The sequence below is a fragment of the Chiroxiphia lanceolata genome, chromosome 3 (genome assembly GCF_009829145.1).
Source record: "Chiroxiphia lanceolata isolate bChiLan1 chromosome 3, bChiLan1.pri, whole genome shotgun sequence".
Lineage (NCBI taxonomy): Eukaryota > Metazoa > Chordata > Aves > Passeriformes > Pipridae > Chiroxiphia > Chiroxiphia lanceolata.
The window spans coordinates 15,050,608-15,068,762 of NC_045639.1; the positions used below are offsets into that span (position 1 = coordinate 15,050,608).

The window sequence follows — 18,155 nt, forward strand, 5'->3', positions numbered from 1 at the left end:
AACAGTTCCACAGTGGTGATCAAGCAGATCAGGTGAGAAATGCTAATGTGGGCTCGATGTCCTTTGCACACAGTATTAGGTACAGAAATGCAGCCTGGCTCAAAGAGAAGCACTATTAAGAGTAACTAGACTGATGTCATTACCTCAGCTCACCTCACCAGCAACAGCTGTTAACACCCCACCATAATATCACACCGTGCAACCTGGGCACAGCCAGAATTAAGAAAAAAGTCAGGCTGGTTTCATGTAGTTGATTTTATTATTACATATTGATAATACATATCAACACTTTCGATATCGGAGTAAACCCTTACGGGACAAGTGCCATAATGCAAATTATGGAACAGAAGATCAGTGTAAAGTGTGGAGCAGCACAGCATCTGATTTTAAAAAAACAAAACAAAAAAACCCCAACCAACAAACCAGTGCTGTGAAAACTCGTGGTATTAAACTTCACTCAAAAAAAAAAAAAATGTCTTAGGAGAGGCCTAAAGTTCACAAACTTCTGAAAACACAGGAAAAGCCATGTGCATCCCCTCAGTGAATCCATCAGGACTTAATTCCATGAACACCTTCTGCAAATTCAGTGTTTAAATCTTTCACATATTTTGTATTCTTCTTTACTGTAAGAGAGCACGGTAAGGTGACCTATTCTACACATATTGTTGCACTCTTTTGGGGTAAATGACAATCACAGTTTCCTCTAGCTTTAAACAGCTGTTTCAACCAATATATATATACATATATGTGTAAACAAAATGTTACTGTAAGGGCTTAAAGCAGTTTCATAGAAGTATCCCAATTCAGCTGTTTGTGCTCTTTACTTCAATATCCAAAGTGCCAAATGCAAGCAGGAAAAGTTTCCACTGTTGCAGTCTAAAATAATGATCCCGTTTACTTGTGTGAATTCGTAAAAATCCTTTCAAGCCACAACTCCAATTAATTCAAAAGGGCTGAGAATAGGAATAATACACTTACAGTAACTGCACAGCTTGCATGGCCAAAAAAAGTCTCAAAACTCATTTTTAAACTGTTATTAACAAGTAATGGAATGTACACATATTGACAATGAAATGTATAACTCAAAAATAGACAACTACTGCACGGATCCAAATTTGTTAATACATACACGTATTTGAAAATATACAAAATCTGAAGTTATTACATGAAATCAAAACCTGGTTTTAAAAAGTGCACAGTAAAAACTGAAGGTAATTACTATATAAATTATCCACAGAGTGTGTATTTCCTGGTTTAGAGCCAGCATTAAGTTCTGGTTTATCTGTTACAAGTTCTAAATATTTTAAAGCCATTTACAGCACCAATTCAGTTTTTACTAGACCCAATACCAGCCTCTGCTTCCTGGAACAAACAGGTACTGGATAATGAACGGTCACTATCTGCATCCTGTGCAGCAGCAGCAGCTTCCAAAGACTCAGCCATAAACTATCGACTTTTGTTCTTTTTAGAATTTCCCTGCAACAAGAAACAAGTGAACAGAACATGTAACTCAGATAAGAAAATTTAGACAGGTAACACACAAAACCCGATGTCTGATAATTTGTGCCTACAGCAAAGAAAGTACACTCAAACTGAAAACAGACTACAGACTTTTAATAATGGCAGCTTGTAGCTACTTGCTCTGAAAATCCCACTATTTCTATAAGCATAACAGAGGCAAATACCAGATATTTCAAATGAGGTAAGGTACTTCAACTGAAACCTGTGAAAGAGACATTTGAGGTATGTCCCAAGACACTCAACTGTATTAACACCAATATTGTAAGGGCAGTGAAGGCAAGTCAAATCACAATTCACCTTTAAGTGTTATTTCAAATATATCCTATAATTGCCTCAAATAGAAAAATCAATCCCCCATCCTACAGCTTTTCTCCAAAACATATTTTAATTTGGTCTGTGCAGATTATTCGTGGTTTAAAAAAGAAATTGTTCCACAGCTAACCAACTCACATTTGACTTGCAATAATTCCACAAAGGAAACATGTAGCTTAAAATAAACTTTACTGCAATAGTTACTTGCTGGCAATTCTTCGCCTTTCTACTTCCTTAAGATAATATTTGTTTTTAATCTAACCAACAACTCTCTCCAAGTGATAAAGGTTTTAACTGCATCATTTTGATTTCAACTGAATTGCCTTCTACATTGGCTAACATTTGAAAACCCATGTGGCTTCTGTTGTGAGATTCTGAGGTACTTCCTTACAGACAGAGTACCACTTCAAGTCCTAAAAGTATGGCAAGTGAAAAATTCCAGAAAACATTTTATAAAAACATGAAGTGCTACGGTCAGTGTGCAGCCAAGAGCTTTCTTTGAAAAACACAAGAGCTTATACACCAAGAAGTATTTTTAAAGAATACAGTGCCAAGTTAAAACACTTAGATATCTGAAGAAAAACATTTCTGTAAAAGGAGGGGGAAGAGCTTACTCTAAAAAACAAAAATCGCCATCTTGGGATCTTTAACCAAAACATGGATCTTTTAACCCTTCAGTAAAACCTGCTTCTGTGCATTCCATGATTAAGGAGAATAATGCTAATTTATTCATTTCAGAGCCAGATGAGTGAAGGGCAAAGGCCTTCACAACACCTGTCCGTTCCTAGAAGCACCAGAGTAAGATATACCATGGTTTAATCACTGACTGCTCAAAACAGCAGACTTCTGTATTTTTCATCATTAAGTCAGAAATTTATTTCTGATAAGTGGGCAGACTCCTTGCTTGGAAAAGGACTTAAGTGTGCACTTCAAGCTCACAGAAGAATGTAAGTAGTAACTTTCTCATTCCTCCATGAGAGACAGACAAGCTGGAATATGGAAATAAAACAGAGAAAGGGACTAGCTGCCGAGAACAGAGTATGCTGTGACCAACAGGGGTGCATAAAGGACACTTTTACCCAGAAGTTAATCATAACCACCTGGTATCACCAGCTGGATTTACAAGTAGTTCTATTTTCACCACATTTAAACAAAAAAAAGGTGCTGATCTGCCATCAGAGGGTACACTTTGAAAGCCTAATGTGAAGCAGTGACACAGAGAGTTTGTTCTTTCCCACATGTATGTTTTGCAAGAAGTTTTTCTTCACTGCAAAGTGCAGGAGCAGGTTTGGAGTTTCCTTTCCACTTGGCTGAGAGTGAGAACTATAGCTTGGGAACTGGATAGTTAAAAGGGCAGCACTGCAGGAACACCAAATGCAACCCACACACCTCCAAAATGCAACCAGTGCCTAAGGCCAGCATCTGCCAACTTACCTTACTAGCCATCTTTAGAGTATCAATTTCTTCCCTTTGTTTAGTTAAGGTTTCATTCATGCTGCAGAGATGGTCACTCATCATACTTAACTGGTCCTCATAACTTCTCTTTGTCGTCATCAATTCATCCTAAGGGAAAAACAAAACAACCAGAAGCCTTTGCTCGATATTAGTGGCAACTGGCAAAGCGGCCAACTTCTACCTCCACTTGTGATGCTGAATGTGTGCAATTCAGCTAAAAAAAAATTGCTTTATCAAAGAAAGTCAATAACTATTTTTCTTTTACCTGAAGTCTCATGCATGGTTTGTTCCCCTTATTTTTGTGATGTTTCTGTAAGATTTTTTCCCCCCGCTTTTTATGTCTTACGTAAAAGAGTAACAGCCAAGTTTTCCAACATTGCCTCCAGCCAGGAAACAAGTAACATTTATAGGGTTAAAGCATGGCCTGTACATGAACACACATGGCATACAAAGCTGAAGGAATCCACATGCAGTTGGAGCTATGATCTCCCTTGGATTAGAGAGACGTGGGGGATAGTGTGCATGACTAGAACACAGCAATAACAGGATACACACACTTTAGGAAAGACAGGATAGAAGGGAAGAAATCATGCTTTATGTGAAGGAGTGTCTTGAAGACAATTAAGATCTCAGAAGTAGGGATTACAGGAGAACAGGGTGATATGGCAGGCATCTGCTACAAGCAGATAAAAACCTCTCATCCACAGCCCCTGATCCTCATTAGGGATTTTAACTACTCTGACATCTCCTGGAAGGGCAGCAAGGTGGAACACAAGCAACTCAGGAGTTGTCTTGAGTGTGGCAAAGAACATCTTGATACCAGTGATCAATAGGACTAAGATATGATCTCTGCTGGACCTGTTACTCACAAATAAGGAAAAGCTGGTCAGGGATGTGAAAGCCAATGGTGGCCTTGGCTGCAGCAACCATGAGTTAGTGGAATTTAAGATCCTGAGGGAAGCAAGCAAGATGAATAGTAGAATTACAGCAACCCTAGATTTAAGAAGAGTAGATTTTGGCTTTTTTCAGTGTCTGCTTGGTAAGTTCCCAGGTAAAACTGCCCTGGAAGTTACAGGGGCCCAGGAAAGCTGAATGATCAAGGACAGAGCAAGGAACAGTCCAATGCTTAAGAAATGGAATGACTGCGGCACAAGGCCAGCATGGCTGTACAGGAAATATCCCATTCAACAGCTTGACCTGAACTCTCTCTGCTCTGACCAAAGGAGGGGACCAACTGACCTTCAGAGAACCCTTCCAACCTAAACAGGTCTATGATTCAATACTATGCAGACTACTAAACATACAAACACTGTGCCTGCTATCTTTTTTCAGGAAGTTTAATATGTACTCGGAGATTAACATCTCATGCCGAGTTGGATTTTGATTGTGGAATTTCTTGGAGGAACAAATCACAAGAATGTTTAAAAGAATTGTTCAAAGTTTATAACATGATGTTCACTGCCTGCATGGAGCAATTTTAGTACCTACCATCACAGATGGGTGAGCAATAAAGTTATGAACTATATGTAAAGAAAACATGAAGCAATTTAGGAACTGAGTATTTATATATATATATATATACTTTATTTAATATTGGCTCCTTTCTCAGCTGTGTGGAGGGGAAGGACAAACGGACAGGACATCCACAAGATCTGGTATAAAAGTCAACTATTGTTAACAACAGCTTCTCAAAAATTAGCCCAAAGTTATCATTGCTCAAGGTATCTATCTATCTCAAAAATAATAATAAAAAAAAAAAAAATCAACCTGGCATCTTTTAAAACTTTCAGGCCCAGGTGCAAGAAAGGATTAAGAATTCCTCGTATAATCTGAAAGCTGTCACACAACCACATCTTTTGACATTAAAACCCCCTCATTTTCATGAAAATCCTTGACATCGGATGCGCTAAAACACGAGCCTGGCTACTACAGCCTTTTCCTTGCAAGGATGTTCCACTTCAACTTTATACCTGGGATTTAAAATGTACCACTTAAGGCTCTTCTCTACATACCATTAGAGATTTTACATCCCATAACTAAGGACCTAGTAATGGCATGGCCATGCTAGATGGCTGTAATTTTTCTCCTCCAACTTCACCTCACACAGGATTACAAAAAGCATCTATTGCATTATTACATTATATAACAATTTACTTGCCTGTAATCTGCTGATGTTTTGACTGGCTGCCTTCAACTCTTCCGTGAGCGACTCCTTGGACTTCTCTGCTAAGGACAGTCTTTTGGCAAGTGCTCGACACTATCAAGAGGAACAGGATAGGGATGGGAGAGGGAAGGAAACTTAGTTACAGAGCATTGGAAATACTGTGCCTTGTGGCATCTTTAGGTGACTACTTTGATTTTTCCATCTTTCTGTAACATTTAGATTTCAAGAAACTTAGTCAGAGCTTCTGCACATTTTTAAATGCAAAGGTAGTGTAATAGTTAACATGAAATGTTTCACTTTACAGAATTACCATACTGCCAATCCTCTAAATATCATATTTTTCCCATAATTGCTAGGAAATTTTTTATAAGTAAAATGCAACACAAACAACTCGCTTCATACATTGATCAAATATGACAGGAAAGATGGCTCCTCCACACTGTGTGATCTACCATTAAAAAATATTTAAGATGATTTGTTCTGTTAACCTGGAGTTTTGTTATATTCCACATCAGTTAATTACACAACTCAAAACAGTCACTGCTTTCAAAAAAAGTTACCTCACAATTCGAAATGAAAACAGGAAACTACAGATACAATGAATAATTCTGTTGATTCTTGAAGTATAACTTATGCCTAAGAACCAGTTTTCTCTGAAGAGAGTTGCTTTCATCACTTCACGATACACTCATACATTTTTGAATGACATCAGCATCACCTTAAAATTAAGTCCAAACTATCTAGGTAACTAAAACCAGCTACTTCAGCTTACATGAACAAATCTATACATGATACACATTATACTTCTTAATACACTCAAGACAAGGCTACCAAAGAATATTTTAAAAACGTTCCTCTACAGTATCCATTTTCATGCATACGAGACCACAGTCAACAAATAAAATACTCCAGGAACAGATTTTTAAAAACACTAAGCTCCATATATTTAAACTCACTATCATAGCACTTGCCTGGGGAAAGATGAAAAAGAGATTTACTGTTTTCAGCAGAGCCACTGCCTGCATGCTCACCTCAGCATGAAAGTGCACTGATTTGCTGTCAGCAAGCTGCAGATGAGAGGTAAGTTCTGCTATCCTTGCCATATAGTGGGTTTTTATCAGGTCTTCACGAGACTCAACATCTGGAGCCTGGCAAAGCAAAAATTTAAGCAGACAGTATTTATGTTTAACAGACTGAACACTTGCATCACAACATTGCCTCTATACAGACTTCTCCCCTCCTGAGGCCTGGCTGCTCTACCCAAAAGTATTAAATTGCCCAAACACAAGAGACAGATAACAGCAGGTCACACTGCAACTTGCCACTCTGATGGTGACTCTTAACATTAAACTTCCTTGAAGGACAAAGAGCTGACTGGAGAGGTAAGAATTCAGCTTGATTTAACATGTCTGATGAAGACGAAAATCCACTGCAGAAGTGCTTTCACCCATGTAAAAACGTTCTATCTTTTCCCAACAAGGAAGAATTCCTTGACATGACTAAATTTCAGAAGCTCACAAAAGTCAAAACTATTTCTAATGCTGCATGTTCCAGAAGTTTCTTTAGACGTGTGAATTTTAAAAAGAAAATAAAAAATAAAGAAGCCAAACGACTTGCTAGTTAACTATAAGTTAACTGTATAAGTAGCCCGCTGGAGGCAGCTTTCACATGATCTGTCATTACCTTCAAGTCCAGCACTATGCTGAAGCTTTTAAGAGTTTGTATGAGTTATTCTCTGGCCCCCTAACCCTTTTTAATCACACCTTCAGAAGAAAAGGAAGCATAAACTGAAACACACATAACTTCCTTCAGTATCAGAAAAGGGAAAGCAATGAATCTTATTCTGCGGAGTTCCTGTTGGGACAAGTGTTACATTATAGCAGTGCTAAATAAAGTGAGAGAAGGTTCCAAGTTTCTTTCAGTATGACCTCTGGTTTGGGATAGCCTGTACACCAAGCACTGCAGTCAGGGACTTATCAGCAGCTTGAGCCCTTCCTCAAGAGATAAGAATGGAGGCTTGGAATGCAGTGTGAGCTACTGAAGCACAAACAGACCAATGTTTTCCTCAAACTACAGAGAACAGACCTGGATCACAGCTCACACTGCTCCAAAATGCTTAAATGGGTAAAATAACAGTTCACTAACAGAAAAAGAAAATTAAGAAATACACAGATTTCAGAAATTTGACTATATAGAGGCTACACAGGTGACTCGTGCCATTATATGACACTACTCTTGGTAATTAGACCTCTGGAGGAAGTTTAACAGCATCAGAATTGAAGTATTTAGCAGATGTACTTTGATAATGCTTAAAACAGATTACCTTTTCATTATCAGTAGTTATAGTCAACATTCCAATCTAGAACAAGGAAGAAAATACACTTAATGAGGACTGCAAAAACAGATACCATAACTGCAAGTCATTAAGGTTTCAGTCAAAGAAGAACTTTAAATTTAAAAAACCTTGCAGCAGTTCAAACTGAAACCAAATTTAAGTATTTCCACCTGTAACATAAACAAGAGTGATTACATGGATGCCTTGAACAGAATTAAAGCTGACACCAGCTCTCCAAATATATCCCCTGCCTTGCTATGCACAGAGGAAAAAGCAATAAAAGCAACAAGATGCAGCTGGGCTTGTACAATTATGCAACTGCTTGATCATATGAAACTAATTCAGAGGTACTTCAGTGCATTGAAACGTTACTTGTCTTGTTTAAGAGCAAGGAAAGACGACTTGGATTTACTGAGTACCTTCTGAATTCCTTCCTTTCCACTTAGACAAAACTCTACAAGAGGGGTGTATGCCAATAACTAGTTTCATGGAAGAATATCTTCACAGAGAATCAAAGGGTTTTTTTCCTCTCCATCTCAACAGGACTAGAGATTGAGGTTTATGGGAAATATTTATACAGTATGTTGACCCATAATTTACGTTAAGCATTGTGCCTGGAAAAATTCTCCTCAAACTCCTAACGATTCAAATAGAGGATCAAAAAGTTAAGGTGCCGGTTTACTTCAAAACTGAGGACTTCAAAACAATCCACTGATTATTTCTTCCTGAAGTGGGACAGTGGGGAGTTAAAAAAAAAAAAAGAATTCTGTTGAATGCCGAGCTGAGTAGTTTGATTATTTCTTACAGATGACATTCCTGCTAATACCACTTCTGAAGTGGTAATTCAAGGGAACAGCCAACCCATTTTAAATACTTGTAGTAAACAGGAAAAAGCCATTGCCCAACACAGAAGAGCAAGGACCAAATCCATGCTATATCCAAAAGCAATTGCTGAACCCCAACTAACATGTAGTAAATCTTATAACCCATTTACAAACACTAGTTACCTACTTCCATTTGCTTTAACATAACTGAGAGATGAATAAAAGTACTGGAAACTCAGAGCCAACCCGAGATATGCACCAATTGCAAGGCTTCCCAGCTACTGAGTCAGAAAAATCTAGAGGTTAAGCACCTAATATTTCCCCCTCAGTCACACAAGTACAGAGCTACAAAAATATCTCCATGACAGTTACAACAGCGAACAAAGTCTCAAAATGCAAGAAGTTCCAAACTCTGCAGAAAGTATTCACAGGCAGCTCTGCAAACACAAGGACCCCAAGCGTGAATGCTCTTCAACACAGTCAAAAGGCTTTCATTATTAGTGTTCCACTGATCAAAGAGCACTACTCCTAAAGAAAGTGGATTTTTCTCTACTGAAGTAAAAAGGTCACTTACCAGACTAGTACTCTTAATGGGTTCCCTCTTTTCTGTGGTTTCCTTCTTTTGTTCTGTTACATTTGGCAAAATGGAATGCTCCTGCATAGTTTCAGTTAAATTTCCACTAAGAGAGTTCTTCAGTTTCTGGTTTTCTTTCTCTAGCTTTATTTTAGCTAGCTGGGCCTCCAACATCCAGTGTTCTTTTTCTTGTTCAAGTTTTGCAATTTTCTCCAAACTCTGCTGAACCTTTAGGAGGGAAAGTTTACAGTCCAGGTTATTGAACCCAAGGGGAAAAAAGCCACAGACAGGAAATGTTTGAGGACAGTATTATTTTAAACTATTACATAAGTGAGCTAACAAAGAGTGCAGCAGGTAAACAACTACTGTTTCAAGCTGTACAAGTAACTATGGCCAATGTCAAAAATGACCATGTTTTTGACTAGTTTGAAACTTGTGTCACAAAGTTATAGCTCATAAAACTGGCAGCATTGTATGAGGTGAAAAATCAAAGCAGGGAAGAATTTTATAAAAACTTGAAAGATGTGTACCTGGCACCAGCATTATAATTTTCTACTCTAGAAAGACAAACTGTCCCCTCCAGCTGCATCACCTCACCCAGACAGAACCACCCACTTTGTCTAGTTAAGGAAACAACCGTGGAACAGAACACATCCAGTCACTCCACACATTTGTGCTGAAATTTATTTACCCCCTACTAACACAGTTTGAGTACTAACCACTATGAAAACAAACTCACAAAAAAACCCAAACCAAACTAACAAACAAACAAGAAAACAACTCCAACAAAACACAGAAAAGAAAAACCAAAACAACAAAAAAACCCACATACACACCAAAGTATTTTTCTTAAATTTCAATGACAATGAGTCAAGCACAGTCTGAGCATCCAAGCTAATAAAGAAGTTTCAGTATTAATCAGTCAGTCTCATTCATATGGAGATGGGCAAACTGTGTAGGCCTTTTAAATACCATGTAACCTTCCCCTGTTTCAGCTTCCAGAAAAAAAATAAATATATATATATATATATATATGCACACCGGAAGACAGAAACTGGATTCTATTACTCTAACTGAATAGAAAAATCATTGTTCTTAACCAGTGCTAATAAATCCTGCACAGTCCAAAAAAAGGACTCAAAACAAATTAATCCTTCACTACACCTTATTTTTGTCTTTATTTTGCATTTATTTGAATAATTGTTTGACTTCTGGTACTTACAAATAAAGCTATCAATGGCATAATCCTGTCTTTTATAACTACATGTACATTCTGTAGGTACAGGAGATAATCCAGCCTGACAAGGGTAAGCTTTACTTTCAAAACTCTACAATACATCTACAGGCTAATTTTAAGCTTCAATACATGCATGACCACAGACATAAAATATGTGGAGACTATTTGATATTACTTTACTCCTACAAAATACACTATGATACGTTAGTAAAATTTATACCAGAATACCTGTTGTGCAAGACCTTCTCTACTTTCTGTAGAACTCAGGAGAACTCTGCGATTGGCTAAAGCCTCTTCATAAGGCACTGAATCTGCACAAGGCTGCAGAAGAATAAAAGAAACCTCAAAACACGTTACACAGTAGATCAGAATACATATTCTACATTTATTTTCTTACTGCCCTCCTTACTCCATAGTAAAGGGAAGAAAAACCATGTTCCAAGTGCTTGCCAGCCAGTAGGAAAAACTGGTTTGAGCTCGCAAGAAATAGTGCCCCAAAAGGTGCAGTTGTTTAAAGCACTCAGAAAACTCCAAGTGTTTAATTAATCATCAAATACATCTTTACAGACATTGCAGTAAAGTGATTTAGTAACAACTGTTAAGCACACCATCACTTAATTGTTAATTTTAACAGAGACAACAGAGAGATCTGGCAGCATTCAATGCTTTGGTTCAGCACATTTTTTCCAATGCTCCTCCTTTTCAGCTGCCTTTTTTTTCCCTGTTGCTCTCCACTGTGTTCCAGTAAATGCAAGTGTAAGAATATGATATCATTTGCTCCACATTCGTGGTGGATACGGGAGGAAAATTAAATAAGCAGCTACCCTCTTCTCCTTGGAGTCTTGGCACAGAAATAATTAGTGGAAATGGGTAAATGGCAGAATTGGCACATACCCTCTGCTGTGAGGGCAACTATGTTCTCTAGTTTTCAACAGTATTATTGCTCTAAGGGTTCCATTCCCTTAGCCAAAAATTCTCATTCAGAGAATCTAATCCATTCCAAATACTGAAAATCCTTAGTTTGTATTCTCTGTGGCATAACCAACTATCAACAGAACTGCGCTTTCTCTGTGCAAGCACAGTAGCTGAACAAACCTTCTTCAAAGACTTCATGTAAGCAGCTGCCTTTTTCTTGTACTGCAGCATACATTCAGCTGAGAGAGGGCTGATGAACTCTGTTCCTCCTTTAGGGCCATAGCTCAATGAAGCAGTGAAGTGATCCAAGTTGTTGCTGAAGAACGAGGCGATCTACACAGATCAAGAGAAGTCACTTTTTGAATTAAGTTGGCCAGAAAGATTCATCAGAGCAATTACTCTTTCAAAAGACAAGTATGCAGTCAAACTGGATTTTGCAACAAGAATTTGAAACAAGCTACAGGCCCTTCCACATAACCTAGACCTTACCAACACAAAGCATCCTCTTCACAGTACCCACTTTTAACACTCATTTATGAGGGGTTTTTTAACTCATAGCCTGAAAATACCTTAAGAGCAAACCAGATACTTATTAATATCAGAGGCACACACAGATTTTCCAAATCATTCAACTAAAGATTACTTCTTTTTCTTAAAAACCTGCACAGCTTAGGGCATTACATTGAAATCAAAATATCCACTACCTTGCCTGCTCCATTTGTTAAAGCCGCAACAGAGGATAAAATACAGTCATTTGTAGTTATGAGTTTCTGTGTGGCAGTTGGAACATCTTGTTCTAAAGTAGCTTTCTGACTGTAGTGTTTGGAAATATCTGGAAAAGGAAAAAAAAACACATTTATGTTAAATTATGATTCTGGTTTATTTCAGCAACCATTTTCAAATTCAGCTTTCGACCTCAGGCTTCAAACGCTTCTCCCCTCTCAAAGTTGTACAAAAGTTTAGTCTGGTTACTCTTAGTTCTTCACTATGGTGCCTTAGACAACCATCTGTGATCATAAGGAACAGACATTATGGCTGCTACACAAGGCAGAATAAAGGTGTATATTTAAGTGTACTCTGTGTTCCAAAACTCAGAGCTATATAGGGGATTCAAGCTCACACTGACCTAGTGTTTCATCTCCCAAATACACTTTTCATTTCCATGTGTTTACATCAGGACACTCAAAAGGAGAATTTTGTGTCACATTCAATATCCAGGTGTTAAGCTCACATGACTTCCAAAGGAAGAGTATTTTAATTCTGCCAGAGCAAATCTAAAAGACTACCAGAAGTTTAGAATGTTACTTTCTAACATTCTTTCAGGTAAAATTAACAGAACAGTCTTCAAGGGGGAGCCAGGTGCGGGAGCACAGGGAGGAACACACAGAACTTTTTGGAAGTCATTCACAATAACAGCTTAGCCTAGGTATATTGTTTGATTTCAACAGCACCAAAATTTAAAAAGAATCAAGTCTTTATTACGCAAGAGCAAACATTCTCAAGTTGCCCTAATTAAAAGAAAAAAAAAAGGTAACTGTTTGATAGGTGAAAGTTTTGCAGCTATTTTACAATAAAGTACTATTGGTACAGAACGAAGAAGTCTCAGCTCATCAACACCACAAGTTATAATCTTAGGCAAGCTTAAGCAGTTGGAAATTAGTTTGGATCAAGAAAGAAGAGAGAAGTGACAAATCAAGCATTCTGGAGTGTGGGAGTGCAAAATGTTAAGCACAACATTTCTGTGGACAACTAATGAATTCTACTGACAGTTTTCTTCAGTACTTCTATTTTCCTTATTTCTTTTAAAGTGTAAGTTGGGTTGATTTTACATTGCAGTAAACATACTAAGAAGTAGAAAGTATTTATCAATAAACTTATCTATTCTCTAAAACTCTTGGTTTGAGGTATAATCTTTAATATAATTTTTTTTTAACAAGGACTGCAGAATGGAGCCATGCTATTGATGTTATTATTAAAAAAAAATTTGCTTAAAATTACAAAAGCTTAATGTTTAAACAGCTGACTAGGAATAAAACAACTCATCTGTATGGATTATTTTCTCCCTGGGAACAGCTACATGGTACAGAAATTCTAGGACATACAAAAACATCAGTTTTTTAAAACTGTGAGTTTTAACCAAACATCACTTCACTGAAAACAGAACATATCTATGTTCTTCTGATAAAAGGAAGGTAAGCCATTTTTCAAGAGGAAATTAAGTTTCAAAAAGAACCCAGACTTCTTTGTAAGCTTTGGTAATATATTCATGTTAAAAATGGTAACCAACCTAAAAATAGTAAGTAAAAATTCCACTTCGAAGGCAGGTACTAGGCCAACAGTATGTATGCAGGGGAAAATACGTACATTTAATAGCATTCCAATCTGTATGCTCGTTTCAATAGAGCAATGAAGTTCAGAAAGTAAAGTGATACTGCTCAGAAAGATGTGGTGAGCCAGAGTTAAATAATCCAGCAACTTCAACTAACAAAGCTAACAGAACAGAGGAATGAAAACCACACGTGAAAGTTTGAAACAAGTGGGTAGTAGGTTTAGTTTCTCATCTTCACTTTTAAAGGCAAAACAAACCAGATTTATCACATGTTATACATTCAATATTGTTACAGAGAGAGTACATGTGGGCTACCTTAAACAGAAAGAAGCAGAGCTGAAACATAACAACATTCCTGTACTCTCACCTTTTAAAACGTCATGAAATCCATGAAGACTTGCAGCAATGTTTGTAAACACAAAGTTATAATTTGTCCTAAGTAGTCCTTCTGGTTTTGTACCTAAAAGTACCACATAAAAAGGAAAAAAAAAACCACAACACCAAGATTTGACCACGAATGAAAAGAGCCACCTCTGAAAATAATTCCATTTCCATCTACTAGAACCATTTGCATAGAGCATGAGTCATAACAGATTCATTTACTTACATTTCCCCTTCAATATCAAATGTATATATATATATAAAATTTTGCCAGAATAGACAGGTAAAAGACTTTCTGGTTCCCTAAATTTTATTCATATTTTACAAATATCAACTGGTTTGGTCTCAAAAACCACTTACACATGCAGAAATACTTACATGTTCACTGCTGTAGGAAGGAGCATCTGGGCTCTTCTAAAGAGTGCAGACTGAAACAACCTGAAGCTACACAATAACCATTTCCTCTTGTTATTTACAGGATGCACTTGGAGACAGTTTCCCCATACATATAGAAGTTTTATCTGATTTTATTTAGTCATTACCATGACAGTTGTAATAATCTTACGAACAGGAGGGCTTGGAAGTGATGATTAGTAATAAAATGTAGTTTATTAACAATTTCCTAATTAAAGGATGACAAAAGACACACTGTCAACCACGCTATAAAAACTCAGTCATTTCTTCTCCTCTACAGCTAACTATGACTATCTAAAATCTGGTACATGTGACTGCTTGGTAATTTCCAGGCCTGCACCATGCCCACATCTGTCCAGAAGGAGGAGTGTGGAGCATGAAACATTCTACACTACACTCAGTTTCCCAGCCTGGATAAAAGAGGCTCATGACAGAGCACACTGCAGAACTCACTGGCTCAGAGTTCAGACTGCACCAAACGAGCAGCGTTCATCTTGTTTTCTTCTGTCATAGACGTGGCATTTGGTATCTGTATGTATGGCTTAAAAAAAAACCAAACCAAACCAAACCAAAACAAGAAAAAACAAAACCAAAACAAACCCACCCAATACTAGTCCAAAAATAAAACCAGTACCTTCCAGTCACAGTGTAACCAACCAAGCCAAAACTGACACTTACTCGGTAAGGCCAGAAGACTGACATATGTATGTAGCTTCTCAAAGACTGCAGTCAACCTTTTCATGTCTCTGTGTAGCTCCATATTTCTAGCTCTTAAAGCAGCTGTGCAAAGAGAAGACTCACACTCTTCTTCCAAACTAGGAATATATGAATTATTTTTTTTAAAAAACGAGCAATTATCTTAAAAAACAAGTTCACGAGTTTTGGAATAGATAAGTGTTCTCTACATCCCCAGTCCAAAAGAACAAGAGACTAGGAATTTACTTTAGAATGGTTAACATAGCAGAGTGACTTAGCAATACATGAAGATTACTGTGTGCACCCCTACTCTTAGGCATTTTAGTCACAAGCCAGGAATGGTTTACGCTCACGGCAAGGAATTGACTGCATCTGTTTAAAGACTTTTTCCTCCACTACATAAATTATTTTATCTTTTGCTTCCTAAGGAGCATGAGAACAGGTGTAAAGAAGACATAAATAAAGCTTTTTCTTCTTCTGTAGTCCAAACCCACTTTTTAAGGAGTTTTTTACGTCTATAATTCACCTCCCTTCGACCAACTCAGGAACAAAGATTTTCAAAGCAGAAGGGATGTGCATCTGGCCAAGTTCTACTACATGTACTGAATGATAAATAATCCTCAGACAGGCTCAAGGCATTAACAATTTCAGTGTACCATACCTGAATAATATCAATGCTACTGAAAAACATTAAGAAACACTAATGAAAGCTGCACAGATTTTTTAAAGTCTCATCTGGAAGGGGGGGAAAAGAGCCTTAAAATACATGGGTTTAGCTCTAACACCTTAAAAGAAAGATGCCTAACCTCAAGGCTCAGAAACCAGCATTTAAAAAAAAAAAAATGTTCTGCCTTTTAAGCCAGAGTGTGTTTTAAGGGTTGACTTAAATATTAAGTTGTAGGTGTTGACAATGCTGCATACCTGACACTTACTGCACCTTTAAATGGGATCTATCAAATCAAAAGTACCTTTTTAACTGATAAGGAAGAATCTTTCTTAAAAAGCACAAGTAGGAGGCTAAATGTTCTGAGAAGGCCTTCAATTTCACTGTTGTTTCCTGAAAGGAAAAACAACATATAAGTGGTTTTGCTCTGTAAAAATCTTTTTCGATACTAACAGTAAGAAATCTTACCAGGACTGTCACAGTATCCTCCGTGATGCTCTCGAACAAGTGCAGCATTCCTTCCTCCAGAGGGCGAACGTATGAAGCGTTTTCATGGAGATATTGTGAGAACTGAGAACAGAGAGATTTTAAAATGGTGCTTGTTGAAGGCTCTTGTAAAATCTTCCCAAGTTAACAACCGAACGGTCCATTTTAGCAAAGCGCCTGTCATCTTAAACGATGCCCAAGATGTCATTAATAAGATATAACAATCATGTGATGTACAGCAACCACTTCTACAGGACACACAAACACACCTTGAGGGAAAGTGAGAAGTAGTGGCAGTCCAGGCAAAACCACATCTAGGGCTTTGCCACTGCACCCTATCCCATTTTAATTGCCATGCACAGCACACCAAGCCCTCACTTTTTAAGTTTAAACATTCTTGCATTCCTTTCTCGACCCCATCAAATTAAGGTTAGATCCATGCACCATTAAGACACCAGAATAAACTATCCCACCTTCCTCCAGCTGTTGTTTGCCTCTCAGCCCTGTGTGAAGTACTGAAGAACTAAACTGAGTTAAAACTGAGAGCAAGAGATGTGGTTTTATCTTTATCTGTGTCCAGTGCAGTTTTCAAAACGACTCAAAGCATGCTTATGCCAATGCAAAGGATGGAGCACTAACTAATCAAAGGAGAATTCTTACTTCCAAAAACTATGATAGATCTGAGCAATAATGAAACTTCAACCTCGTGGAACTGCCTGACTTTGCTGAAAATTGCTTAAGTAAATTCTTTGGTTAATTTTGCCCTCAAAAAAGCACAGCTGAGAATGAAGGTGTGTACTCTTACACACAATCAAAACATACCAACACCATCAGCTTTCCCTTTTGATACCTCAGTATCATAAAAACCTTCTTCCACAGATTGGAAGATAATTCCACAGATTAGCTATCACACAGATACAGGTAGTGAAAAGCGATCTTGGTTTTTATTTTGCCCCACAGAAAGACACCTTCACCTTTGGTTATTTAAACCACAATAGCAGCTAAAGATCCCAGGCAAACAGGGTACAAGAGATTTTAATTATTTCTTGTATTTTTATAGTGCAGCAACACAGTGTTAACAAGAAGAGTGAGATGCCAAGCCCTCATTCATGCATGCACAAATCTGGAGAGAATTAGGGAAAATTCCTAAATATAAGGAGGAAGAAATGACACATGCAGAATGCTCCTGGCTTGTGCTGCAAGAGAGAGGACTTGAGTTATCTGGCATGATGCTGAAGACCCAGCAGAACCCAGCAATTCAATACTTAAAGAGAAAAGGAATACTTGAACCTGGAAGGGAATTGTCCACATCTATTTTGAGTGTTTGGTGGGGGAAATAGCTCGAAAGCACCAGACAAGACCTGGAGTTGGGGAAAAATAAATCAGTGCAAATCTGCTAAGCCACTACCTGACACTTGTCTCATTTTCTCTACCATATTAAGGGGGAGGTTTTGACCCGTTCAGTGGAGTAGCTAAAAATCACACTGAGAATACTTGCCAAGCAAACAGGTAAATTAATCAAAAATATAGTAGCAACTACAGCTTCAGTCAGTTATAAAAGATGCTTCACTGCTGGAAAGTCACAGCAAAAGACCTGAGAAGTAGCATGCACTGAGGGAATTAGGTCATAAATACAGAATAGGGCAGACTAAAAGAGACATAATTACAAAAACAAAGCCTGAACTACTGAATCAGAGTAAATTCTCAGAAAAGAAGAATCAAATTACGGTTCTGATTAAGTTGCATATATCAGCTGTGCTGAAAAGCAACAAAGAAAGGTTAACAAAGGATGTTAGGGGGAAAAAAAATTCAGCGAGAAGTGATGCCTAAGCAACTTGACTTTATTCC

General features: G+C 37.6%; 1 protein-coding gene across 6 annotated transcripts in view; it reads right to left on the reverse strand.

The window, feature by feature from the left end:
- Positions 1 to 236: 236 nt before the first annotated feature.
- The window catches only part of PPP1R21 (protein phosphatase 1 regulatory subunit 21), a 36,042-nt gene continuing 18,123 nt past the window's right edge, over positions 237 to 18,155 (reverse strand). For 4 of the 6 annotated variants that reach the window (XM_032681299.1, XM_032681300.1, XM_032681303.1 and 1 more), the window contains 13 exons: positions 16,290 to 16,391; positions 16,126 to 16,214; positions 15,140 to 15,276; positions 14,034 to 14,126; positions 12,042 to 12,169; positions 11,518 to 11,670; positions 10,651 to 10,743; positions 9,186 to 9,413; positions 7,776 to 7,811; positions 6,484 to 6,600; positions 5,447 to 5,545; positions 3,268 to 3,396; positions 237 to 1,476 (listed from right to left, as the gene is read on the reverse strand). In XM_032681299.1, coding sequence (XP_032537190.1) covers positions 1,447 to 1,476; positions 3,268 to 3,396; positions 5,447 to 5,545; positions 6,484 to 6,600; positions 7,776 to 7,811; positions 9,186 to 9,413; positions 10,651 to 10,743; positions 11,518 to 11,670; positions 12,042 to 12,169; positions 14,034 to 14,126; positions 15,140 to 15,276; positions 16,126 to 16,214; positions 16,290 to 16,391 — 1,434 coding nt within the window. In that variant the 3' untranslated portion in view covers positions 237 to 1,446. The remainder of the gene's footprint in view (positions 1,477 to 3,267; positions 3,397 to 5,446; positions 5,546 to 6,483; positions 6,601 to 7,775; positions 7,812 to 9,185; positions 9,414 to 10,650; positions 10,744 to 11,517; positions 11,671 to 12,041; positions 12,170 to 14,033; positions 14,127 to 15,139; positions 15,277 to 16,125; positions 16,215 to 16,289; positions 16,392 to 18,155) is intronic. The other 2 variants (XM_032681302.1, XM_032681305.1) reach the window with 2 other exon arrangements.